At 50.4% G+C, this 26469-nt stretch overlaps 1 protein-coding gene across 1 annotated transcript in view; it reads right to left on the reverse strand.

The window, feature by feature from the left end:
• Positions 1-950: 950 nt before the first annotated feature.
• The window catches only part of SEPT9 (septin 9), a 99318-nt gene continuing 73799 nt past the window's right edge, over positions 951-26469 (reverse strand). The window contains exons 3-11 of the mRNA XM_006869660.1: positions 15948-16136; positions 10315-10443; positions 9836-9917; positions 9379-9516; positions 8996-9113; positions 7782-7877; positions 7449-7545; positions 1625-1676; positions 951-1086 (exon numbers count right to left, since the gene is read on the reverse strand). Of these exons, the coding sequence (XP_006869722.1) occupies positions 951-1086; positions 1625-1676; positions 7449-7545; positions 7782-7877; positions 8996-9113; positions 9379-9516; positions 9836-9917; positions 10315-10443; positions 15948-16136 (1037 nt within the window). The remainder of the gene's footprint in view (positions 1087-1624; positions 1677-7448; positions 7546-7781; positions 7878-8995; positions 9114-9378; positions 9517-9835; positions 9918-10314; positions 10444-15947; positions 16137-26469) is intronic.

Raw genomic sequence — 26469 nt, forward strand, 5'->3', positions numbered from 1 at the left:
GGGCCAATATGTCAGCCTTTCAATCAGTGTCCAAGCATTTAATCAAGAGGCTCCATTTTGGAACAAGCCAGAAACGAAACGGACAAATACACAAACACAAAAACACAGACACACATCCACACTCACGGAGGCAGCTCAGCCCACCTTGCCGACCCCTTCTGGCACCCACCCCATTTCCCCCTCATGTTCACTTGCTGGACCTTCCAAAAGATTGGTGTTGGGGGGTGGGGAGGGCTTTTTCCTTCCTTTCAATCAAATCCCAGCAGCTCAGGAGCACCCCCGGTCCATCAGAGGTGTGTGTGGGGGGGAGGGGACAAAAGGAAATGAAAACTCCCCCCTTCTCTCTAAGTGGTCCCAATGCCCTGCCCAAGGGGACATGGGGCAGTCGGCTGAGGTGCCCGCTGGCTCATAGGGACGGGAGTTAAAAGGCACTTTCTGCTCCGGGACAGGCTCGTGGCAGCAACAGGTCTCCCGTATCTAAGCAATTGGCAACTGTGTCTCATGGAACTGACTACTCCTCCTAGGAGCAGGGTTGGGGTCGGGCGCCCAGGGGAGGTGGGGCAGTGGGGGGCTGGCTCCATCCTTACTGGGTACACCCCCAACACACTCAGGGGCTGGGACTTCTGGGGGGCAAGGGGAGTGTGTTGCCCAATGCAGGAAGCTCAGGGCACCCCAATCATGAAGGACGACCCCACCCAGGCTGCCTGGCACAGAGGTCGGTCCACGTGGTCAGTCCAGGCAGGAGCCCCGGTCCCCCTGGCCGAGGGCCCAGTCCATGGGCTAAGAATTCACACAGGTAAGATGAGACGTGATCATGTTACTGGGCAGCGTGGATGGGGTGGGAGCAAAGACACATGGAAAAAATTATATAAAATAAAACAGGGCATGTGGGCAGGTCTCGGGGACAGGAAAGAGGGAGGGGGAGGCAGGGTCCAGGGGTGGGCAGGTGTCTACATCTCCTGGCCTTCCGGCCCGTCGCCCTCCACGCCATTGGACATGACACTGTTGCCCTCGTTAAGACGTTTCACCCGGTACGCTTCGAAGTGGATGCTGCTGGTGATGTCCTTGATGTTTTGCATGTGTGTCCTGGGGAACAGGGCAGCCAGTGGGCTGGTGCACTCCCCCACCCCAGCCCCTGTGGGGTCCCCCAGCACACAAGATCCCCCTGGGGGCCCCAGATTCTCCAGGATATAGGAATTTGATCCCACGTGCCTTCCCTTGGGTCAGAGCTAGGTGGGGGCTGTGGGAACTTCTGCTGGACTGTCTAGGAGGGGGGTTGTGGCAGCGGTCAGGGCCTCAGTGTCCCTGCTATTGGCGGGAATGAGGCAGGGGTGGCCAGCAGTCCCCAGGTGACCTGGGGTGGGTGCTAGAGGTGGGGAGAATGAATTTGGAAGAGTGACAGGGAGGGCCTGAGGTGGGGGCTCCTGGAAGCACACCCTCTGAATTCTCCTGGCTCCTCTGCTTCATCCCAGTCCCCCACCCATGGAAGAAGCCCCAGTGGGACCCCCACCCGAGCCAGACCCTGGGGAACCTTACAGGCCACAGGGGACCAGAACCAGGTCATGCTATCTGGCTGACCTCCTAGCGTCCACATCCCTGACTGAGGTCCTCCTCCATCTCTCACCTGATGAGTAGATCCCGCAGGTAGGCAAACTCACAGTGTGTAGTATTCTCCACTGAGGAAGGAGACAGGCATTAGTTTCAGCATGGAGGGCCCTCCTACCTCTCCCCTCCCTGCCAGCTGTGCTGGTACCCAGAGCAGCCCCCAAGGGTGACACCAGAGGAAGGAGTCCTCCACTCGCCATTGGCCATCTCACGGGCACTTCCGAGACACAGGTGGCACAGAAAGCCAACCAAGACAACTGTGGGAAGAGCCATGCTAAGGAAGGCCAGGGCAGGGGGGCGCCCTACAGAAAAGCAGGCTTTCTCTGTGAACACAGGGGTTTGCTAAGGTGGGATGTCGGAAGAACCAGAGATGTTAGAGAAAATCTCCAACCCAAGTTATTCCCCACAGCCTCCCTGACAGCCACACCCCTCACATACATGGGTAAGACACGTATACTAGCATGTGGCTATCAGTATGAAATAGCTCCAGAACAGGCAGAGCTGTTGCTTAGGGAGACAAGCATGTTCTCAGACATACAAAGAGCCCGGGAAGAAAAACATAAGCATGTGCTTTGGAGAACGGAAGGTGTGGTTGCTACTCCTTGTGACAGGTATAACTCAGTATGCCTGACGATTTCTTTTTTGTTGGTCTGAGGAAGTCTAGATTAGGAAAACATCCCCACTTCCCCAGCCTGGAAGTGCAGAGCAGGATCTGAACCCCATATGCCTGGCTCCACAGTATAGGTGGGTTCCACAGTATAGGTGTTTTCTCTCAGTCCATGTGTCTGATCTTTGCTCCCTAAGCTGGCAGGCAGGACAGAGGCGGGCATGAGGCTTTAAAAGCCCAACACTCCCAGCCACATGAAGCCCAACACGGCTCTGGATTTTATGTACTTGCTTTCTGCTCCCAAGCCTGCTAAACCCACAGACTGCCTCTCACCACCACATTTTTAGCTAACTTGGGAGACCATGAGGAAAGGGAGGTGAGCAGAACCCTGAGGTTGGGGCTTGAGTGTGTGGTTGTTGTACCCTTCCTTGGGCAAATTCTTTTGAACTCTCTGATCCTTCATTTCCTCATCTATAATATGGGGACAGCATAGGATTAAATGAGATAATTGTGATCTGTCAAACTCCCTGTCCCCCTTTGTCCTGAATACATTTCAGGAAGTTTCCAAGCGTATGTGAAGTATGTCTAGATCACATGACCCAGAGAAGAAAGAGAAGGAAAAGATAGAATCAGGGGAAGGAGGTAAGAACCCAGCTCAAGCACATGCTTGCTGGGGTGCACAAGGAAGGAAGGAGGGAAGGAAGAAATCAAACCCCACACACACCAAACATAACCCAAACCCATTTCCTTGGAGTCAGTTCCAACTCTGAGTCTAGAACAGAGGAGCATGTAGGATTTCCAAGACTGACATCTTAAAGAGGCAGATAGCACAACTTTCTTCTGAGGAGCAGCTTGGGAGCCAACCCTTCAGTTAGCCGCTGAGAGCTTTAAGGGTTCTTTTGTTTGTTGTTAGGTGTCCTGGAGTCCACTCTGACTCATAGGACTGACTCTGTGCCCAATAGAATAAAACACTGCCCAGTCCTGTGCCATCCTCACAATTGTTGTTATACATAAATCCACTTCTGCCACCAATCCATTCAATGAATCATTGGGTGTCTTCCTCTTTTCCACAATCCTCCACTTTGCCGAGTAGGATGTCCTACTGCTAACATGTTCAAAGTATGAGAGATAAAGTCTCACACCATTCTGGCTTCTAAGGAACATTCTGGCTATACTTTTCTCCAACATAAACTTGTTTGGTCTAGCAGTCCAAGGTACTTTTAATATTCTTCTCCAACACCATAACTCAAATATATCAATTCTTCTACAGTCTTCCTTAGTCATTTTCCAACTTTCACACACATAGAAGGTGACTGAGCATAGTATGGTTTGGGTCAGGCACACTTAGTCCTCAAACTGATGTCTTTACTCTTGAACACTTTAAAGAGTCTTAATGAAGCAGACTTCTATAATGCAATGTCGCTTGATTTCTTGACTACTGCTTCTGTGAGTGTTGATTGTGGATCCAAGCAAAATAAAGTCTTTGACAACTTCAATCTTTTCTCCATTTATCATGAAGTTATTTACTGGCCCACTTGTGAAGATTTTTGTTTTATTTAGACTGAGGTGAAATTCATACTTAAGACTGCAGTCTTTGATCTTCATCAGTAAGTATTTTAAGTCCTCTTCAAGTTCAACAAGCAAGGCTTGTATCGTCTGCTTATCACTGGTTGGTAATGAGTCTTCCTCCAATCCTGATGCCGTGTTCTTCTTCATATAACCCAGCTTCTCAGATTATTTGCTCACCATACAGATTGAATAAGTGTGATGAAAGAATACAACTCTGGCACACACTTTCCTGATTTTAAACCATTCAGTGTTCCCTTGTTCTGTTCAGACAACTGTCTCTTAGTCTATGTACAGGTTCCCATGAGGACAATTAAATGTGCTAATATACCCATGCTTTGCAATTTTATCCATAGTTTGTCAAGATCTACACAGTCACAAGGTTTTTCACGGTCAATAAAACACAAGTAAACATCTTTCTGGTATCTTCTGCTCTCAGTCAAGAACCATTTGAAACCAGCAATGATATTCCTAACTCCACATCTTTTTTCTGAATCCGGCTTGAATTTCTGGCAGTTTTCTTTCGGTATGGCTGCAACTGATTTTGAATTATCTTTAGCAAAATTTTACTGGCATGCGATACTAATAATATTGTACAATGATCTCCGCATTCTGTTGGGTCACCTCTCTTTGGAATGGGCACAAATATGGATCTCTTATAATCAGTTGGTAAGGTGTCTGTCTTCCAAATTTTTTGGCGTATATCAGGGTGGCTTAGAGGTGTGTAGCTTCTCTCTGCTTGGAGCTAAGATCAGGCAGGTGTGTACTCAGGGTCCCCATAAAAGGTATGGGAACCGCCCTCTCATAGCTGTCCTTATAAGTTCTATGGGATCATATCTCATAACAACCCTCAAAACAACAGACAAGTCAGAGAGGCTGCACATTAATCTTACAAAGGATCAAGTTGTTGTTGTTAAGTGCCATCGAGTCAATTCTGACCCATAGCGACCCTGTATCGGGTCTCCAAGGAGCAGCTAGTGAGCTTGAACCGCAGACCTTGCAGTTCAAACAACTTTGAAGTCTGACGCATTAGCCCACAGCACCACATCAAAGGATCAAGAGACAGATCAAAAAGCGTCATTCAATTCCTCAAAATTATCCTTACTAGCTTCCTGCAATACCTGGGTTTGCCACCAGGGGTCAGCAGAGACTCGTCCATTGGATTGCCCTCCCTTCCAAGGTCCTCCTATTCTTACCCCAAATTTCTCTGCCCTCCAAAACAGAAAGTGACCGGAGGAAATGGAGGAAGGATGGGGCTTTTCAAGGTTGTGAACTTTTAGAAACAGATCTCTAGGCCTTTGTTCCGAGGCGTCTCTGGGTGGCCATGAACCTCTAACTCTCAGTCAGCAGCAGAGCATGTTGATAAAGCCAAGGCCAACCCTGACACCAAGAGACACTTCTGAGGTCTCTCCCTGACCCGGAGAGGGAGGGACAGAAACGCAGGCCCACAGGTACAGTTGTCGTTGCCATCAAGTTGCTCCCGACTCATAGTGACCCTATATAGGGTTTCCCAGGAGCAGCTGCTGAGTTTGAAACACCAATCTTGCGGTTCAAACTAACCTGATGGTGGAGTGCCTATCCTACAGCGCCACACCAAAGGCACAGAGGACCCTGGAAAACCCCTACACAGAGGCTGCACCCACACCCCAACCAGTCCCACACCCCCAGTGGGGGAGCCAAGGGAGACACACCTGGCCCTGGACCAGCAAGGGTGATACAGGGCCAGTGCAAGCTCTCCTTTTACTAAAATCTCAAAGCACCACACCCACTCCATGGATGGCAACACCGAGGCCTTAGAAGATGGAGGTTTGTTCACGCTCCCAGCCACCCCTACGACTGCCCCAAACTCACCCTGTCATCACCTCTGGTTCCTTCTCTACCAACCTCTGAGCTGCCCGCTCCCAGGAACACGGTGGTCCCTTCCTTTCCTCTCCCTTTCCCTCCACCATGTCAGAGTCCTGGACTTCTAACCACAAGGTCGGAGGTTCAAATCTACCAGCCACTCCTCAGAAACCCAATATAGGGCCAGTACTAGTTGGAGCTGACTCGACGCGTCCTAATAAAAACAGTAATGCTTAGAGAAGAAACCCTGGTAGCACAGTGGTGTAAGCGCTTGGATTCCAACCAAATCTCCAGCAGTTAGAACCAGCCAGGGCAGCTGCTTCGCAGGACAAAGGTGTGGCAGGCTGTTTCCATAAAGCTGGCAACCTTGGAAACCCCATGGAGCAGTTCTACTTACTCTGTGCTGTAGACTCAGCAGAGACTGAATTGAGTTCATTTTTTTAAAAACCTTTTTTTGGGGAGGTGGGGGCGGTTATGCAAAAAGATGAGGGAGAAACAGAGGAAGGGGATGGATAGGCCCAAGGATGGTACCACATTTAGAAGGTCAGACTGTCCTGTCTACGTCCTCCCCTCCCCTGGTTCCTGTGCACAGGGCCTTGTTTGGGAAAAGGGTCTTTGCAGATGCAATGAGGGGTCCAAGATGAGGTCATCCTGGGTTATGTTGCTCTGTGTAAGTGAGCAGATTTGTGACTCACGTGACCCCATTCAACAGAAAACCCACAAAGCTTTCTAAGTTATAATCTTTAAGGGTGCAGATCACTAGACCATTCTACCTAGGAGAACCCCTAGATTTGAACTGCCAACTTTTCTGTTAGGAGCCAAGTGCTTAACCATTGTGCCACCAAAACCCGCTGAACCAAACCCACCACTACTGAGCTGATTCCAACTCACAACAATCTGATATAGGGCTTCTGAGACTCTGAATTTTCCGTAAGCAGACAGCCTCATTTTTCTCCATGGAACCAGCTGGTGGGTTTGAACCACCAACCTTGCAGTTAAAAGCCCACAGTGCCACCAGAGATGCTGAAATTCAATTATGGGTGTCCTTATAAAAGCGAGAGTAGTCAGAGAGGTCAGCCATGTGAAGTTGGAGGCAGAGATGGGAGTGATGCAGCCACTAGCCAAGGAGAGTTGGCAGAAGCTAGGAGAAAGGATCCTCCAGACGGGAACAGCCCTGCCCACACCTTGATTTCAGACTTCTGCCTCTGAACTGCAAAGAAATACTTTTTTCTTGTTTTAAATGATGGTGATTTGTCCCAGAAGTTACAAGAAACTAACACACCCAGTCAGTAAGGCGTATGGGCACCAGGAACTTCAGTGGGGGAGGTGGTCTGGTTCTCAGAGCTGGATGGTGCCATGAGTGGAGTTTCGAGTTCAGAGAGGCTGGGGCATGTGTCCAAGGTCACCCAGTGAGCCTGTAAACAAGCCCCATCATGGTCTTTTTTTGGGGGGGTGGGGGGGAGGTTTCCTCTTGTGGTACTGTGCTCTATGAAACGGGATCCACAGAAAACCAAATGGACAACAGCTATTTCAATATGTAGATGTGAAGGCTGGGGAGCTGAGAATTCAAGTCAAGGGAGAGTGGAGTGAACAACTAGAATAGAAATTAACAAGAATGTTGATACAATGTAAAGTATGTAACCAATGTCTGGGAAACTGTTGCACTAAGAGAGTATTGTTGTATCTATTTTCACAGTATGTAAAAATAAAATAAGATTATGTTTAAAAAAACAAATAGCTGGTGTCTCAGAGTGGTGGACTTGGCCAGCAGGCACGATCCCACATCCCTGAGTTCCTGTGAGGCTGTGGCCACCTCCAAAGTGAGTACCTTCAATAGTGCCCCATTTGGTCTTTCGTCCCAGGATCCTCTTCCCATTGACTTGGTACTCATGGTCACTGCCCACTACAGCAAACGGAATCATCTCCTGGAGGAGTTAGGGTGCCAGTCAGCCCATCTGACCTCTGGGCTCTTAAGAGTAGCCCTAACCCAGGACCCTGGTACCCAGTCTGGATGACAGGAGCCCCTGGCAAGAGATGGGTGGGTGGACACTTGGGCTGCACCCCCCCTCCCCCCAGCCAGAGGACATGCTCCTGGCTCATCGCCCCCACCTCCCAACAGGAACAGATCCTGGGAAGCAGGATCCTGCCATGGGGCACTCACACGGAACTTCTCGTTCACCAGCCTGTCTTCTGAGTCCTCATCAAACTCCTTTTGGGGGTACACTTCGATGCCATTGGACAGCAGATCCGCTGTGATCTGGGGGCAGGAAGTGGGAGACCACCACCCACTAGGCATCCTCCTGCTTGCTAAGACATGGGTGCTGCCCCAGGTCAGTGGCTGGTGACCCCGATGCTCACCACTGCCTGTCTCCCCCCAAGGAGGGGAGTGTAGGTGGTTGGGAAGCTGCCTGCCAAGGAACTGCTGCTGCTCTGTGTGTGGGGGGGGTGTCTCTGATCACCTTCCTGTGGTCCCTCTACCTTTTCTCTCTGGCTCATCCCAGTCCCCAAAACCCCACCTAGAAACTATCACAGTTCCTTTAGCCCCATGAGACATCTTTTAATTTTTGTTCCTTGAGAGGTGTCAATAGTTAACATGTTCCACTGTTAACTGAAAAGCTGGTGGCTCAAGTTCACCCACAGGTAATTAGGAAGAAAGGCTTGATAATCCACTTTTGAAAAGTTAACCCCTGAAAACCTAGACACACGGGGGCTTCCCATGGTAACTTGTTCTAAGTGGGCTTCTGGACTTTCTCAGTTCTCTTTCTACAGCAAACACAAACCCGCTTAACACCCCAATACCTGGTCCAGGGACAGAGGGTGGGCAGGACCCGTGGGGCTTTCAGAGTGAGATTTAAGGTCCCCCACCACCAAGACAGGGGCTTGAGGGAGCTCAGGCCCTGGAGTGTTGAAGGTCCCTAGAGGTCCTGGTATACACCCTCCCAGCAGGCCCAAGGGTCCTGGGAGAGGAGGAGGTGGGGACAGTCCCTGAGGGTTCTGTCTTCCATCTGATGAAATCGAAGGGACAGTCCCCTCCCTCTCAGGCACCCCAGGGAGGCAGGTCCTGACTGCTGGGATGAGGTCCTCAAGCCAACTGGTTGGGTACCCCAGGGTGGACAAAGATGACAGCCTCCAGGGTCCCACTCTAGTGGGACAGCCTCCAGGGAAGAGGCTCTAGAAAGCGCAGCCTCCAGAGTCCCCAGAGAGACGTGCTCTGAAGTTCTCCAGAGCCCCCCACCATGTGGAGCTGCTACTAAGAGTTGGGATCAGTCAGAGAGTCCCTGAGAGCTGTCCCTATGACCATACAGCTCTCAGGCTGGGGTGGCCTCCCCAGGCTTGTCCAGGCTGCCTTGGAGGGGCAGAGGCCAGGGGTCCTACCCGCTGTTTGAAGTAGACCCTCTCCTCCAGGGTCAGCGTGTCAGCCTTGGCAATGACCGGGACAATGTTGACCACTTTGCTCAGACGCTTCATGAACTCGATGTCCAGCGGCCTGAGACTGAAACAGAACCACCCAAGTTAAGATGTGGCCGTGAGGATGGGAGGGTGGGAAATGGGGTCATGGCTCAGGCCCAGGATGGAGCTGCGGGGGGTCCCACTGTGGGTGCCACAGGGGGCTGAGGATGGCTCTAACGCAGACAAGCGTGAGGTCTGTCAGTACAGAGACGGGAAATGAGCCATGAGGGCGAGGACATCACCCACGTGACAGCCCAGGGCTCAGCTGCTCGGTCCCTGTCGCAGGCCTGGCCTGGGGCTATACGTACGAGTGGCCGGTGGCAGGGATGAAGTACAGGCAGCAGTGTACACGAGTGTCAGGTATTCGCTTCTTCCGGTTGATGTTGAGTTCCTCCTGAAGGTACTTTTCATACTGGTCATTGATGAACTTCATAATGGGCTGCCAACTGCACAGAGGGGTCGGGGCCATGCGGTCAGGGACAGCCTCCCTCCAGTCCTCATCAGAGAGCCAAGAATTCACAGGCTTTCCACACCCACACCCCACCTCAGAGACCCTCTCAGTACATAGCCTGATCCCAGAGTTCCATGCCTGCCTCTCATGTTGCCTTTTGACCTCGGAGGGTGGGGTAGAGAAAGAACTTGCTCTTCTTAGAGCCCCAGTGGAACTCTCGTCAGCTGATGCTGGCTGCGGCTCAGGGAATCTGGAACCCCCCTACTGGCCTCTCACACCTGGAAGCATGGTACCCAGCGCCCATTGGCCCTCACCAGTTCTCATTGTTGATGTGGTCCCCGAACCCTGGTGTGTCAATCACTGTCAGCTTCATCTGGACACCCTTCTCTTCGATATCTGCAGGTAATAGAGCACCCACAGACTCAAGGGGCAAGATCTTCTTAGGCACCCCAGGGAGACAGGTCCCGGCTGCTGGCAAGAGGCCCTGAAGTCAAATGACTGGGCAGCTAAGGCTAGACAAAGAAGACAGCCTCCAGTGACCCTGCTCTCCAGGGACATCCAGGGAAGAGGTTCTGGAAGGGCCAAACTCAGAGCATCCTGAATAGCGGGAGACTTGAGAGGGGCGCTCCCCCAGGTAGAATCAACAGCTCCAGGAACTCAGTCTGACAGGGCCCTCAGGGGGTCCGGGCAAGCGGTCCAGGACATCAACGTCTCCAGACTCTCCAGCATACCCAGGTGATGTCTTGGAGAGTCCCAGCTGTGAGGAACTGAGTCAGGGACCCCCAGTGCTCACCATGTGTGATGGATTTGATCTCGATGGTTTTCGGGATGCGCTCTTCTGAGCTGGGCTGAACTGATTTCCGGCTGATTTTGGATTTGAAGAGGGTGTTGATTAAGGTGGATTTCCCCAAGCCACTCTGCCCTGGGGGCGAGAAAGGGGTCAGTCAGCAGGGCTTGAAGGAGGGGCTGATGCAGGTGGGACTCAATGTCCCTGATACCCTAGGCTGGTTCAGGACACTGGACAAGGTCCCATTCATCTCCTCCTCTGCCCGCTGCCCTGTGTCCTAGCTAACCTCTGGTCAGGGAACTTTTCCTTTAAAATTGTAGTTGAAAGTACACACACAGCTGAACATGCACAAGTTCTACAATTCAGCACCGACATTTCAGTGACATGGATGGCATGCTTTGGGTCATGTGACCATTCTCATTCTTACACTCCACACACACTCACTGCCCTAAGGTTCAGATCTCTTCTTTCAAGTCACTGTGATCAGTTTCATCCTTTCCGGACAGATCTTAAAAGAGAACAGGAACCAAGGCCTCTGTCAAATGACTCATCTGTCAGTGGCTTGTGTGTTTCTGTGAGGCAGGAAGCTAGGCCACTGGTATTTCAAATACCAACGAGGGTGCCCCCTGGTGGACATGTTTCAACGGCATTTCCAATCTAAGGCAGACTAGGAAGAAGAAAGAGGCTTCAGAAAAGTTAGCTACTAAAAACTTTATGAACAACGATGGCTTGGTTTGAAGGAGCCCTGTTGGTAGTGGTTACGGTCTGGGCTGCTACACAGAAGGCCTGCAGTTCAAACCTACCAACTGTTTTGCAGGAGAGAGATAAGGCAGCCGAGTTCCTTAATTCTCAAAGGTTTAGAGCCTTTGAGAAGCTATGGGGCAGCTTTATTCTGTCCTGTAAAGCTGCTAAAAGCCAGAATCCACTCAACAGCAAAAGGCCTGTTGTGGCTTTGTTTGTTTAAATATTGTCTGAAGATGACTTCAGAGGATATTTTTTGGTTTAAAGTTTGCGATAATAAGCTATTAGATCCTCTTCTTTGAAGCGTTTGTGTTTAGTGGGCTGGCCCGTGTCAAAAAACTCAGACTGATCCAATCCTCTGTTCCTTGCACCATCATCCCACACCCTGAACAGCCACCATCACACATATTCTCCAGGTTTCTGTTTGTACACATCAGAAAAATCCAACAGGTCTTTTGGAGTGTAGCGTACCTCTTCCTGGGTCACAATTTGTATTTCACCTTTTGGGACCTGCTTGGACTTAAGTCTAGTTGTAGATCAAAAGCAGGCATTGATGGAGGTCATTCCTGGGAACAGTCAACAATGTCTTGCAAAACAGTGCCTCAGGCATCGTGTGAGCATGGACAGTTCAGTAGAGGGAAAAATTATTTTACTGATAATGGGTCAGCAGACAAAGATGGAGTAGGCAACCTTCAGAGAAAGATGCTGGCAAGAGTAATTAGACAGAATTTAGGGGCTCAGTGTCCCCAGCTTCCTGATTATCTGTCCCACCCCAAGGAGCTCTGGTAGCGTAGTAGTTATGAATCGGGCTGCTCACCTCAAGGTCAGCAGTTCAAAACAACCAGCTGTTCCGGGGGAGAGAGATGTGGCTTTCTGCTCCCGTAAAGATTTATAGCCTCGGAAACTCTCTACAGGGTAACTATGAGTCAGAATCGACTCCACGGCACACCACCACCACCCCAAGGTTCAGGATCCCATTTCTTCCCAGTCAGAAATTTCTTCCCACATCAGACACCATTCAAGACTCAATACTCCAGAAAGTCTAGAGTCCATGAGAATTTGAAATTCTGTTCTACACATATACCCCCTTTTGATCACGAATTGTCTATATAGAATCTTTGATCAAACTATTCAGTCATGGTAGCTGGGCACCATCCAGTTCTTATGGTCACAAGGAAAAGGAGGAAGTTATTCGTGGAGGCAATCAGCTCTTCCAAGGAAATGCTTCTTAAACGTCCACAATGGGCCAAGGGCCACACTAGGGGCTCACACACGTTACTACCCCTACTGGTCCTCTGAGGTTAGGACTAGCCCATTTCATGGATGCGAAAACTGAGGCAAGCAAAGGGGAAGAGACAGGACAAGTGTCACCAGCTTAGTAGAGACCAAGCTACGATTCCACATGAGGTTTGTGAACCCCTAAGTAGGTGCTCTTTGCACCAACTGACTCGCTTCTGCTAGAGGGTAGGAGAAAAACAATTGTGTCTCATTAACCAATACTCCAAGTTTATGGTTTTCTTTGGCTCTTCTCAATAGCCCACAATTCCACCAGATTGTCTGTTCCTCCCTGAAAGACATAGACCTAGAGTAAGAAGAGGACTTGCATTCCTATCAGGACATGCTATGGATGAACTGTGGCGCTCAGCTCTGTGGTGGCATCCTAACCTTACACCTGTGACTAGATCAGTGGCAGCATGATTAACGAAGACCAGATTGAAGTTGTCAAGGATTTCATTGTACTCAGATCCGCAATCAACATTACAAAAGGAGCAGTCATGGAATGAACCGGCATGTCTGCTGCAAAAGACTTCAAGTGTTCAAGAGCAAACAATTACATCAGTTTGAGAATTAAGGTGCACCTAACCAGCCGCTCCGCGGGAGAAAGATGAGGCTTTCTACTCCCGTAAAGATTTACACCCTCGGAAACCCTGTACAGGGTCGCTATGGGTCGGAACCGACTCGATGGCACTTAACAACAACAAAGCTCTGGTAGCATAGTGGTTACAAATCAGGCTGCGAACCTTAAGGTCAGCAGTTCAAAACTACCAGCTGTTCTGTGGGAGAAAGATGAGGCTTTCTGCTCCCGTAAAGATTTACAGCCTTGGAAACCCTGTACAGGGCCACTATGAGTCAGAACCGACTCCATGGCACATAACAACAACAACCACCTAAGTTAGCCAAGGTAGCTTCAACTGCTTCATATGCATGTGAAAGGCCAAAGAAAACATGGCAGTACCTTAGAACTGTGATGCTGATCAAGAATATTGAATAGACTCTGTGTTACCAGAAGAATGAACAAATCTGTGTTGGAGGACGTACAGCCAGAATGCCCCATAGAAACAGGGAGCAGTCCCTGGAGAAGGACCTCATGCTTGATAAAGTGGAGGGTCAGTGATAAAGAGCAGACCCCTAATGAGACAGACTGAAAGGTAACAAAGATGGGCTCATGCACAGGGAGGATTGCAGGGATGGCACAGGTCTACGCAGTGTTTCATTCTATGAATGTGGGTCACTGTGAGTGAGGACCAACTCAACAGCCCCACCACCACCACCGAGCGATGTAATTCTGTTTGGAAACAGGGCCTTATCAGTACAGGGAGTGCTGTAACCCTAATCACTGCTGTGGGAGGACAGGGAACAGGGACGCTGTGCACATGAAGAGCACATCCAGCCATGCTGAGGTTCAGAGAGGTCAGTCAACTTGTCCAGAGACCCTGTGGGACACCCAATGAGCTGAAGCCCCTCGCCATCATCCACAAGCCCTCAAAAAGCCCCTAGTGCCAGGCCCGGACTTACAAACTCTCATGAGTATGTGTGTGTGACTTTTAAAGAAAGGAGCTTGGGGAATGAAAGACTAACTGTTCAAATCTACCCAGAAGCTCTGCAGAAGAAAGACCTGGCAATCTGCCTCCGTAAAGGTTACAACTAAGAGACCAGAATAGTCTCCATGAACCACAGTCTTGTCTACTCTGGGACCAGAGGAACTAGATGGTGCCCAGCTATCACTTCCAAGTGTTCTAATCAAGGCCACAGTAGATCAGTAGATGCATCCTGATAGAGCGGGAGAAAATAGTGGGAAAAAACCTTAAGCTCTTTAAAAAAATAAATAAATAAAATAAGCTAGACTATTGGACCAGTTAGACTGAAAGGCTCCCCGGAGGCAGCTGCCCTGAAAAACTCTTTAAACCTAGAACCAAAAGTAGCCCCTAAAGTCACCTTTTAGATAAATGACGAAATGACTCACAAAATAAAGACTATCACCCAGAAATACTGAGTTCCTTTAAAAAATTCACCAAGGAGACCAGATAGTTAGCAATGACTTTAAAACAAAGAGGAGCGTGTGAAGGGGGCAGGGAAACTAGATGAATGGAAACAGAACAACTAGAATGGTTCACACATTGTGAAGAATGTTCTACACGTCACTGAACAACTTGTGTAGAAACAGTTGAATGGGGACCAAACAACTGTGTAAATCTTCACCGAAAATGGAGTAAAAGATTATTTTTTAAAAATTAAGAAATACAGACGACATCCTAGGAAGTCCTATGGAGCATCTTAACTCAGACACATGAGGTTGTCTGCTCATGACTGACTCAGGCATCACCCAACAGCAGCGTTGACACAGAGAATAGCAAGCAGACATGGGACAACAGATGGACACAGATGTAGCCACAAGCCCAGGAAGTCTGAGGCCACTGGCCCCTAGAAGCCGACAGAGACAGGAAAAGACCTCTTCCTAGAGCCAACACCCCAAATTCAGACTTCCAGATTATCTGGCCTGTGAGAAAGTAAAATTCTGGTCTTTTAAACCACCTACTTGTTGTATGTCTGTTATAGCAATCCTAACTAAGGCAGGTGGAGAGGAAGGGAGCAGACCTCCTGCCTCCCAGGGACCCCCACCCATCCCGGGGGTCGGGAATCTAGACCTGTCCCTAGTGTCTTTACAGCTCTAGAGTCACTTGGGACATTCCTGCTGATGTGACTGTGTCCCTCCCCACAGCGGCCCCTCCCCTGGTTCCACTCCTCCTCCAGCCACTGCTCCCTGACCCCCAGCAGGAAGAAAAGGCTCTGAGAAGACCCCCATCTCCAACCGCCCTTCTGCACAAGTCTGGGGTGAGGGTGTAGAAGCGGGGACCGACACCCCCTTGTAGTCAGAGCTGAAGCTCAGAACAGATGATGAAAGGACTCCCTAAATGGGCGGGGAGTCACTGGGCAGCCCAGGAAGGAAATGCGGAGGTCAGAGCACACAGGTGTCGGGCCATGGGGTCAGGAAGGGGCCCGCCCTGCCGCCTGCACTGGGGTTGTATCTCACAGGTGGAGTGTCCCCGGGCCCCTCTGGCTGTCCCAGTGGTGTGGGTAGAGCACACTTCTGGGAGTCTGAACCAGCTCCCCTTGGACCTGAGTGATCTCTCTGGAGTCACATCCCCTCTGTACCTCATTCCTTCCTTTAAAACAAAGCACCCTCCTCACACGATCGCTGCAAGGACCAAGAGGATCCAACTCATTGTCCCCCACCCCAGTCAGCTAGCCACTGGCCTCTCCTTGGTGACCAGCACAGGCCCCCGCAGCCACTGCAGTGCAGACCCCCTGGGGCTGGGACCAACAGGAGGATGGATGGAGCCCCAGGTTCCTGTGCCTGGGTGGGCTGCTCCTATCAGGCCTGTGGGCTGGGTCAGAATGTTATCTGGGGTTCTTGATGTAGGAGCCACACCCCAAAGGAGCACAGGGAAACCGAGGACCCCTCCCAGGTACACGTACATCCCCCAGGTGAGGCTGTCACCCCATTTTACAGAAGGGAAAACTGAGGCTGAGAATATGGATTGGCTTGCTTGCCCATGACCACACAGATCCCAGGCAGAGCCGGCTTCCCTAGGAGCGGGGGTGGGGCAGACACTCACCAACCACCATGATGTTGAACTCAAAGCCCTGCTTCATGGCCTTCCTACGCATCTGCTCCAGGATCGAGTCGATGCCCACGTAGCCAAAGTCCACGGGCGCCTTCTCATTCCGTGGTGCGGGGGCCTTGAGCCCAGTGTCCCTGGGGGTGTCGGCCATGTCGCCAGTGCTGCCTGGAGCCACCTCGGAGGCTGTGGGAGGAGAGCAGGAGTTAAGGAGGATCCTGTGCACATGCAGAACGCTGGCCAGGCCAGGACATCATTGGTGCATCCAGCTGGGGCCCCACTGCTCAGATGGGGAAGCTGAGGTTCAGAGAGGTCAGTCAACTTGCCCAGAGACACTGTGGGATGCCCACTGGGTTGAAGTCCCTCACCACGATCCACCAGCCCACAAAGCCCCTAGCGCCAGCTCCGGACTCACAAACTCTCATGTGCGAGTATGTGTGTGACATTTAACTCATGGTGAGCTATGTTTAACAGAGCATTTGCCATCTCCACTCTTCCTACATGGATAATCCCATGACATGAATTATGCTGACTTGCACACATTTGTCTCCCTCTCTGTACCAGTCATGCCAACCTGTGCCCCTCCCTCAGCTCCAAGGCAGGCACGACCCCACACCTTCCTCTCCTTGAGGACCAAGTAGTCCCAGCACAGGGCTCTTGGTCCACCTGTCCCCCTCTGCCATCACCAGGTGTACCTTCCTCTCTACCTTCTCTGTCTGAACTCAATCAGCTGGAACACCTGGAGCCTTGGAGCCACTAGAAGCCAAATGGCCAAGGGGCCGGGCAAACCACGTGCCAGGACAAGGGACAGAGCCAGTCTTGTATTTGTGTCTCAAAGGACAGATGGACAGACGGAACAGGCACCGAGTCAATGACATGTCTGGTTAAACTGCAAGCAACTGACCAACTGCAGAACCCACTTCCCCTATACTCATGGGATGGAAGGTCAAACAGCAGTGGGGTCACTAGGGGTGTACACTCTCAGAGGGGGTAACCCAAAAATGACTGCAAACTTTTGTACAGTGTTACAGCAGAAACTTACATTTAAAAAAAAAAAAAAAATCCCTGTAGTTAGTTATAACAAGAAAATGTTTTTCCCATAAACCCAGCTTTGTTGTTGTTGTTGTTAAGTGCCATTGAGTCAATTCTGACCCATAGCGACCCTGTGTAGGGTTTCCAAGGAGCAGCTGGTGAGCTTGAACCACTGACCTTGCAGTTGAAACGACTTTGCAGTCTGACGCATTAGCCCACAGCACCGTCAAAACACTTACAAGGAGGCTACAATTCTGTACTCATTTACTCTTTGAACCTTCTAATGCATTCTGGTCAGAAGTGTCATTATCACCCAGTTATAATGTGGTTTCATCTGCACGTACTACAAATGCAATGCTGATTTCATCACTGTTGGTGTTTCTATAGTCACTGATTTTGGCAAATTTCCTGGTGCTTTAGCTACAATATTGCGCTGAGTAGTTTTGTGAATTTATAACAACAACTTTTGGGGGAATTAGGTAATCATTAAAGGAAAAGAAGGATAAAAAAATTTATTGTAAAATTCTTCTGCTCAGTTACTAATGCAGTAACTAAAAATGTCACAGAGCCCTGGTGTGGCGCTGTGGATTAATGCACTAGACTGCAAAGTCAGTTTGAACTGCAAGGTCTGCGGTTCAAGCTCACCAGTCGCTCCTAGGAAACCCTATACAGGGTTGCTATGGGTTGGAACTAACTCAATGGCACTTAACAACAATTACAAGAATGTTATACCTTGAAGACTAAAGTGCCCTCACCCAAGCCATGATATTTTCAATAGCTTCAAATGCATGTGAAAGTTAGTAACGAATATGGAAGACAGGAGATGAATGGATGCATTTGAGCTATGGTATTGGAGAATAGTATTAAAGATACCATGGCGTGCCAGAAGAACAAACACATTTGTGTTAGAAGAAATACAACCAGAATGTTGCTTAGAAGGCAGGATGGTTGAGTCCCTGGGGGAGGACATCATGCTTGGTTAAGTGGAGGGTACAGTAAAAAAGAAGGAGACCCTCCCCACAACAAAGTGGACTGGCACAGTAGGAGCAACAGTGGGTTCAAGCATAGCAGCAGCTGTGAGGATGGCACCAGACCAGCGGTGTTGTGCACAGGGGCGCTATAAGTGGACAACATTTAACAACAACAACGTTGTAATTCAATGTAGAAAGATTTCACAAAACCATTCTGACGTGTTGTTGTTGTTAAGTGCCGTTGAGTCGGTTCTGACCCATAGTGACTCTGTATAGGTTTTCCAAGGAGCAGCTGGAGAGCCTGAACCACCGACCTTGCAGTTCAAACGGCTTTGCAGTCTGGCGCATTAATCCACAGCGCTAGGGGTCATATCATCAAGACAGTATTGTATTTAAGCAATTTACTATAGCCAGACAAAGAAACAGTGCCAGTCAGTCAATTCTGACTCCAGACACCCCGAGGAGGATTTCCGAGGCTGTAAATCTTGACGGAATTAGCAAGTGACATCTTTTTTCCCAAGGAGCAGCTGGTGGATTTGAACCGCCGTTTTAAGGTCAGCAGTGCAGTGCTTATGCCACAGAGCCACACCAGGACTCCTATATGCATCCCTTGTTGTTTTATGATTAAAATTGGTACCAGACATTCCTCAGGGTTCTGTAGGGTCTGGAGCAGGAGAAAGTCCCTGGGATGAGACACCCACCCTAGCACCACTCCTGCTTGAGTGTCTGGCTGGGAAGGGCCCCCCCCCCCTTTCCTGATGGCACAGCTGCAATCACACCCAGGCACCAGGGAGCCCCACCAGCCCCAAGTGCTCCCCACCCCCAGGCCACAGTGAGAGCTTTGCATGTGGGCGGGTAGGGCCCAACGTCTGAAACTGCTCAAACCTCCATGGTGTGCAGAACGGAAGCACGAGTCTTGTTTCTCCAGCCCCTGTCCCCTGCAACCCTAAGACATGGGCCTGTAGGAAGGATGTCCAGAAGGTGCCCCCCGCCAGTGAGGGCTGCTCTACACACAGACAGAAGAAGGGGGGCGGGGTTTCCCGACCAGGATCTGACTGGCATGGATGCCCGGTCCCACATCCCAAAACCTGAAGGACACATACAGATAGAGGCAGACACCCCAACATCCGCATAAGGGGGACTCCTCGTCTGACTGCCCTCTCCTGTCCAAGGTGGGCCCAGATCCCAAAATCCAATCTCCCCCCAACCCCACCCTCTAAGTTGGACTTTATGGCCCTCCTATCCCCAGGAAGGACCCTTACCTTCTGTCTCCCCCAGATGCTCAAGTTCAAAGGAAGGGACCACCCAGGTGGGCAGAAGCCCCTCCTGCCAACTCGTTGGGGTGGGGGGACCCTGAGCTGCTGGCCAGGAGCCCACAGAAGGGCATCTGCAAACACACCCCTGAGAGCTGGGGGTGCTGTCAGGAAACCCAAGCTCCCGGATGTGGGTAGGAGCAGGGAGGGTTCTATCGCCACCAATCACAAGCCTGTGGTGGCCTTCCTACACAAACACTGACGCCTACACCACCCCTCTGTGCCCTACAGGTCAGAGGGACCCTTTTGAGGGTCTCAGATAATTGGCTATCCACTACCTCAGGAAATACCTAACACAGGAAGTGAGGCCACCTGACCAAGTCCTACATTCCCAGCTGACAACAGCCTCACAGGGAACAGGGATGCCCAGAAACGGACCACCAGTTCCCCACCCCCCAACACAGGATGGGCTGGAGTCCTCCCGTAGGGCGGGTGATGCAAACAATTATTAATACAAATGGCTGGAGACTCAAGTTCCTCTAGAGGCACCAAGGAAGAAAGGCAAGGCAATCTACTTCTGAAAGGTCACAGCCACTGAAAACCCTACGGAGTCATTCTACTTAGCCACGGGATGTTCGCTGGTTTTCAGGTGTGCTGGAGGCTAGAGGATTTTGGGTTCTGGGTCCCAGTGCCTGGGGTTGTTGTTGTTAAGTGCTGTTGAGTCAGTGCCAACTCACAGAGATCCTGTACAGAATTTCCAAGGAGTGACTCGTGGGTTTGAACCACAGACCATGTGTTAGCAGGCCAGTGTTTACCCTACAGGACCAAACCAGAGCTCCAGAGCCTGGGAGGGTGGAGGGGGTTGATTTATCTTCAGCAGTTGCTTGGTTTCGGTGACCATTACTTCTCCCTTTTTCTGGCCTAAAGAACATTACAAAAAACACACTCACTGATACCAAATTGGCTCTGACTCATCCTGACCCCACGTGTGTCACAGAGCAGAAATGCTTGAGACAGTTTTCCGTGGGGGTGGGTTCAAACCACCAAACTTTATTTAGGTTGGTAATCTGGTACAAGCTATTTGTACCACCACCTTGACAAACCCCAAACCAAATCCACTGCCACCGAGTCGATTCTGACTCTCTCAACCCTAAATATGGCTTCCAAGATGCAAACCTTTGTGGGTACAGATACTCTCATCTTTCTTGGGAGAAGCGGCTGCTGGGTTTGAACTGCCCACCTGGTGATTGGTAGACCAACACCTAACCCACTGAGACAGAGGGCAATCATTCCTACTTCATAGAATTAGGGATGGAGTGGGGGAATGAAATAACACAATGTATGCAAAAATGTCCCAGAACAGACAACACTCATTCCTAACAACAGGCACATATGAGGCCATGGGTTTCTCCCCATTCCACACACTCTCATGCCAGGACAGGGGAGAGGAGGGAAGGGGGAGGCCTGAGGCCCCTCCATGCACCACCCAAAGTCTTCCAGGCTTCAGTTTCAGCCCCCCATTTAGAAACCCTCTCCCAGGGCCCCAGCATCATTAAATAAACAAAGACGCAGCACCACATTGCTCTAACGTGTGGCTTGTTGGGTTCCTTCCTGGAGACTCACGGTCTCTGGGCCTGGTCTACTCGGAGAGCAGGTCTGCCTGACCCACGTGACCCAAAATCACTTCCATCTGTCGGTGGTCCTGGGAACCATTTTCTCCAGGATGGTCCGGGGGTCCTAGCACGCCCCCTGCCCCATGTAGTCTTATAATCGAAAAAGTATTGCATTTAAGCAATTTACTACATACACCCCTACAGAGCAGTTCCTAGGACAGGCAGTGCCCCTGACCACAGGTCCTGGTGTGGGGGGCCCCAGGCTCCAAACATTCCCTTCAAAGACACCAACACTCACTGCAGACACTAGTCCCACCAAGCGCCCTCGGAAGCAGTCACAAAAAACTCAGGAGAGGCTCCGCCGGGGTTCAGGGCTGGTGTGGACCCTGCAGCCTCTGCCTCACCAGGAGCCCTTCTGGGAAGTTTCATTCTGCACAGGGAACAACACGGGTCCTGCCTTCATCCCACCAGCTGAAGATCCCACTGGGAGACAAGCCCTGAAATGGGGAAACTGAACCCACCAGCTCACTTTCTATATGAATCTTGACTTCCACCTTAAGTCTCCAGGAACCAGGAGGAGTTGGTGGGAGGGCTCTAGACAAATTCTGTTCTGCAGGTGCCTGGTTCTGTCCTGAGCAGGAGCTCCATCTCCTGCTGCATGGTGTGGGGGCAGGAGGGGGCAGGGCTCCGTCCAGCCCCCACCACCCACCCCATGCCCTTCACACTGTCACCATGCTGCCTTGAGCCAGAACATCTAGAACCACCGCACCAAAGGGCCCACGTACCACCCAGCCGGGGTCCTTCAAGGACACTGGAATCAAATGGCCTTCTGTGACCCACTGTGTATACCTGGCGCCCAGGGTGATGTATTTAGGATTACTACCTCGTTGTAGCCCCAGAGCCAATCTGGGGGCACACTGCAGAGGCCTCTAAGTCCTGACTCAGATCCAGCATCCGCCACTGCCCCGTCCAAAGGAGAGGTGGTTCTGTTGGCAGCCATGAGGCACAGTGCATCCTGCAGGACCAAGCCGATTTCACCCAGTCCCAGCCCAGCGTTTAAACCCCATGGCACCAATGCCAGAGTCCACCCAGCCACGGCCCCACCCACACTATTCACAGCAGCTGTGGGTCAGTCATTGTATTTGAGGCCCAGCACCCAGAACAAGACAACAAGGCTCCCTCCGAGCCCCTGACCATACTTGGAGACTGATCCATGAACTGGTGGTACTGAAACATAGGACCCCATTCTAAATCTCCACCTCCAAATGCCGCCCCAGACTGAGCTGACAACATCCTGGGGAAACCTCAGCGAGGTCTCCCCACTTTTGAGTGACCAGGTGGGAGAGAGACTCTGTGAACCAACAGGGTTCCAGAAAGAACCGGATGCAATGAAACCGGAAAGCAGACATGCGTAAATGGAGAGACCTTGGATAAAAGCACTGGGTACAAACAATATGGTAGTAAAAGATCCCAGGGTCCGGATGGACAAGTCAGGCAACACATTTACTGAGCACCTACTAACTCACTGGGAGTCCTGGTGTGGCGTTACGGGTTCATTCACTGGACTGCAAGCTGGGTTTGAACGGCAAAGTCGGCGGTTCAAACTCACCAGCCGCTCCTCAGAAACCCTATACAGAGTTGCTATGACTTGGAACCAACTCGACAGCACTTAACAACAATTAGCCTACTGGAGTCAAATCTATTCCTACTCATAACAATCCTATGAGGCAGGACAGAACTGGCCCACAGTCCAGTCTTTACGGAAGCAGACTGCCTCCTCTTTCTCCTACAGAAAAGCTGGTGGGTTCGAATTGCTGAACTTTTGGTGAGCGTCCAAGAGCTTAACCACTGCACTACCAGCACCAGGCTCCTGGTTCTAACTCATAGTGACCCTGTATAAGGTTTCTGAGGCTATTAAATCTTTATGGGAACAGAAAACCTGATCTTTCTCTCTTGGAGTGGCTGGTGGATTTGAACTGTTGACTTCGCAGTTAACAGTCCAATGCATAACCCACAATGGGTACCAGGGCTCCTTCCTTGAGCATCTATTACGGAGTGATATAAAAAAAATACTACAGGCTTGATCTCAACAAGCACGCAGCGGCAGGAAGCCCATTGATTCACAGGATGATTGGCTAAGGACAAGAGAGTCCCAGTGGCCCCTCACATGTTGGTGTTAATGAAAGCTAGACTTCCGTCCACTTAGAGATAAGAGAGAGAAGAGGAAGAGCTGGTTGGTCCAATGTGTGGTAAGACTTGGGAACTCCTGAGCCCATGGACAAGGACATAGCGATGGAGGGTTAGAGCTGAGAGCAAAGCATCCAGCTGGCACAAGAATGCCCAAACTTGCAGGTAGTACCTATTTGACCTAGCTTGGATGGCTTGAAGATCAGAACTCGACTAGAGAAAGAGAAAGAAATTTGATAAAGGAAACAAGTGTAAATTGCTACAATTCGATTAACTTGATGTATACTTATGGATGTAGTAGCTCAACATACCAACGGAGAGGGAAGGCGTCTTCACATCAAGGATCTATCTTATCCCCTAGTAGATAGGGACGGGCAACTTAGACACTGGCTACCTAAAATGGGGACGCTATAAAGGTATAAGGAACTCTGGTAGCATAGTGGTTACAAATCAGGCTGTGAACCGCAAGGTCAACAGTTCAAAACTACCAGCTGTTCCGTGGAAGAAAGATGAGGCTTTCTGCTCCTGTAAAGATTTACAGTCTTGGAAACCCTGTACAAGGTCACTATGAGTCGGAACCAACGCCACGGCGCATAACCACCACCACCACTATAAAGATACAAAGTGACTGGCTTACAAGTTTTCAAGGAAGAGTTTAGTTTCAGAGTGTGTGGGGGAAAGTAGAATCCCCATTGAATAGTTTTCATCTTGTCTAGATGGGTCTGGAAAGGAGCTCTGGTAGCGTAGTGGTTACGAACCAGGCTGCGAACCGCAAGGTCATCAGTTCAAAACTACCAGCCGCTCCGAGGAAGAAAGATGAGGCTTTCTGCTCCTGTAAAGATTTACAACCTCGGAAACCCTGTACAGGGTCGCTATGGGTCGGAATCAACTCGATGGCAATTAACAACAACAACAGATGGGTCTGGTGAAAGGAGATGGGAATAAGATTCTTATGATTCAATAGTGAGTAACTGTTATCATGATGAATTGCAATTGTCACAACTGTATAAGGTAGAAGTTTTGCGACATTAAGTGGGAAGTAGTTAATCTTACATTGCAGGAACAGAGGGCCCTAGGACCATCAAGGGAGAAGAGCACGAGTAGAATGCGGGACCCTAACCAGAGAAGCAGCGACACCAGAGATGGAGGCAGAGATGAGGACATGGAGAGAAGGAGCAGCTGAGGACTCTAGGCTCATGTGTGCTGGTGGCCAGGAAGCTGGCTTGCAGAATGTACCCTTTGGTTGTTTAAATGATTATATATTCCTGATTGTTTTTGTGTACATCCAAAAAAAAACCAGTAAAAAGGGGGAATAGAAGCAAATACTGTTGAATGAGATGCACGGAGGGGATTGCAATCATTGCAATGAAATGAAATATGATGAGTGTAAAACTGATGTTTTCCTATGTAAACTATCACTCAATTCACAATAAAAACTGGGGGGTGGGGGGTGGGGGGGAAGAAGTTAATGAAAGCTAAAGGCTTTATTTCTAGAAAAACACAAAGACACACACAGGGAAATCTATTAGGGCAATCTGAGGAGTCACCAAAGAGCCTCTTCGATTGTCGATCCCAGTCGGAAAAAATAACTCCATACAATTGTTGTTAAGGGCCACCAAGCTGGTTCTGAATCACAATGACCCTGAATAGGCTGGTGGGTTTGAACTGCCGACCTTGCAGTTGGCGGTCCAGTTCTTATCCTACAGCACCCCTACAGCACCCCACCAGGTCTCTATGGAAATTTATAAATTAATCAGGTGATCTCTGAATTAGGAGTCCCTGGTGTTGCAAAGAGCCCTGTGATGCCACTGGTTAAGCGCTGGGTTGCTACCGAAAGGTCAGTGGTTTGAACCCACTCAGGAGGAACCGCTACTCCTCAGGAGGAAAGATTAAGCAGTCTGCTCCTGTAAAGATTTAGTCTTGGAAACTATAGGGGGCAGTTCTACCCTTGCCCTGCAGGGTTGCTATGAGCCTATTTGGGTTTGGGTGTTCCAAGACTTGGTCCCTAGGTGGCACAAGCCATTTACCACCTGCTATTGGTGTGGCGCTGTAGATCAGCACTGGACTGTGAACCACAAGGTCAGCAGTTCAAACCCACTAGCTACTCCTTTGAAACCCTATACAGAACCGATTCAATGGCACTTAACAACAGTAACATTAACCGAAAGGTTGGCATCACAGAAGAAAGGTCTCTCCCATAAAGATTACAGCCCAGAAAACCTCACAGAGCAGTTGTACCCTGCCAGGAGTGGGCATCTACTGAACAGCAATGGGTACGGTTTCATGCAGATGACTACAGTACTTGACTGTTCACTGCAAAATTAGAGGTCAAGTCCACTCAGAGGCACCTTGGAAGAAAGGCCTGGCGGTTTACTTCAGAAAAATCAGCCATCAAAACCTCTATGAATTACAGTTCTCCTCTGCCCCACACGGGATTGCCGTGAGTCACAATCAACTGGACTTTCTCTCTGAATTATCTTTTGCACGCACTGGATTTTCATCAACACACAAAAGACGTTCTGGGTCCCCTGCTAAGACAAGACTGAGGCAAAGTGAAAAATGAGTATAGGCAGGAATCGAGTCTGAGGAGGAAAGGGGAGAGTTGCTGAGATTATCCCGATTGGAGGAGAGGGCTGAGGGTGGTCTGGTCTGCAGCAGAAGGCCGCCATGGGCCAGTTGGACGAGGGGTCAGGGCTACAGCCGTGAGCAGTGAGAATGGGGGACACCGAGGGGCCAGGCAGGGGAGACGTAGAATGCCACTTTCTGGAAGTCATTCAGAATACGATCTGTCCCCACTTTCCCCAACCCACAATTCTCCCAGTGTCCCGCTGACCTCCCCACGCCTCTTCACACTCTCCATAAATGTCACCAGGGTGACCTCTTGCTCTTGTCTAAAGATGAAAATGCTGAATATAAATAAATGACCCAATTTTGCAGATTGCTGAGGGTGAGGGGCAAAGCAGCCTGGATGGCTGACTCTGATAAGTGAATCCCAATGGAATCACACTTCGTCCAGGGCAGGAAGTATCACCCACCAGTCAGGAACAGGCGCAGCAGAACCTGGAGGCTTAACCCTGTAGCCACCGCCACCCCCCCAGCAGTCCTGAGCCTTCACCCTGCACCACCACCCCCCCGCCCTCACTACAGTTCCCCACCCTGCAGCTCCAGCTCTGAGTCCCAGTGTGCAGGCAAAGCTGCCCTCTCAGAGCGCAGTTTACTCCCAGCTGGAGCTCTTCCCTCTTTCCAAGACAGAACTCCAACAAAACTGCAGCTTTTATAGTTTCTGTGTGACTGGTTTCTCAAGGGAGGGGTGTGTGTGCGTGACAGGGTAGAAGGGCACAAGATCTCCCATGACCCCCCTGTCCTTTGCTTTGCATGGCTTGGTCACAGGGGGAGCCAGTGGACAGTCCCCCCAGCATGAGTTCATTTAGAATTTTTGGCACCCCAAAGGCAGTGTGTGTGG

Source organism: Chrysochloris asiatica, unplaced genomic scaffold (genome assembly GCF_000296735.1).
Source record: "Chrysochloris asiatica unplaced genomic scaffold, ChrAsi1.0 scaffold00132, whole genome shotgun sequence".
Taxonomy (NCBI): Eukaryota; Metazoa; Chordata; class Mammalia; order Afrosoricida; family Chrysochloridae; genus Chrysochloris; species Chrysochloris asiatica.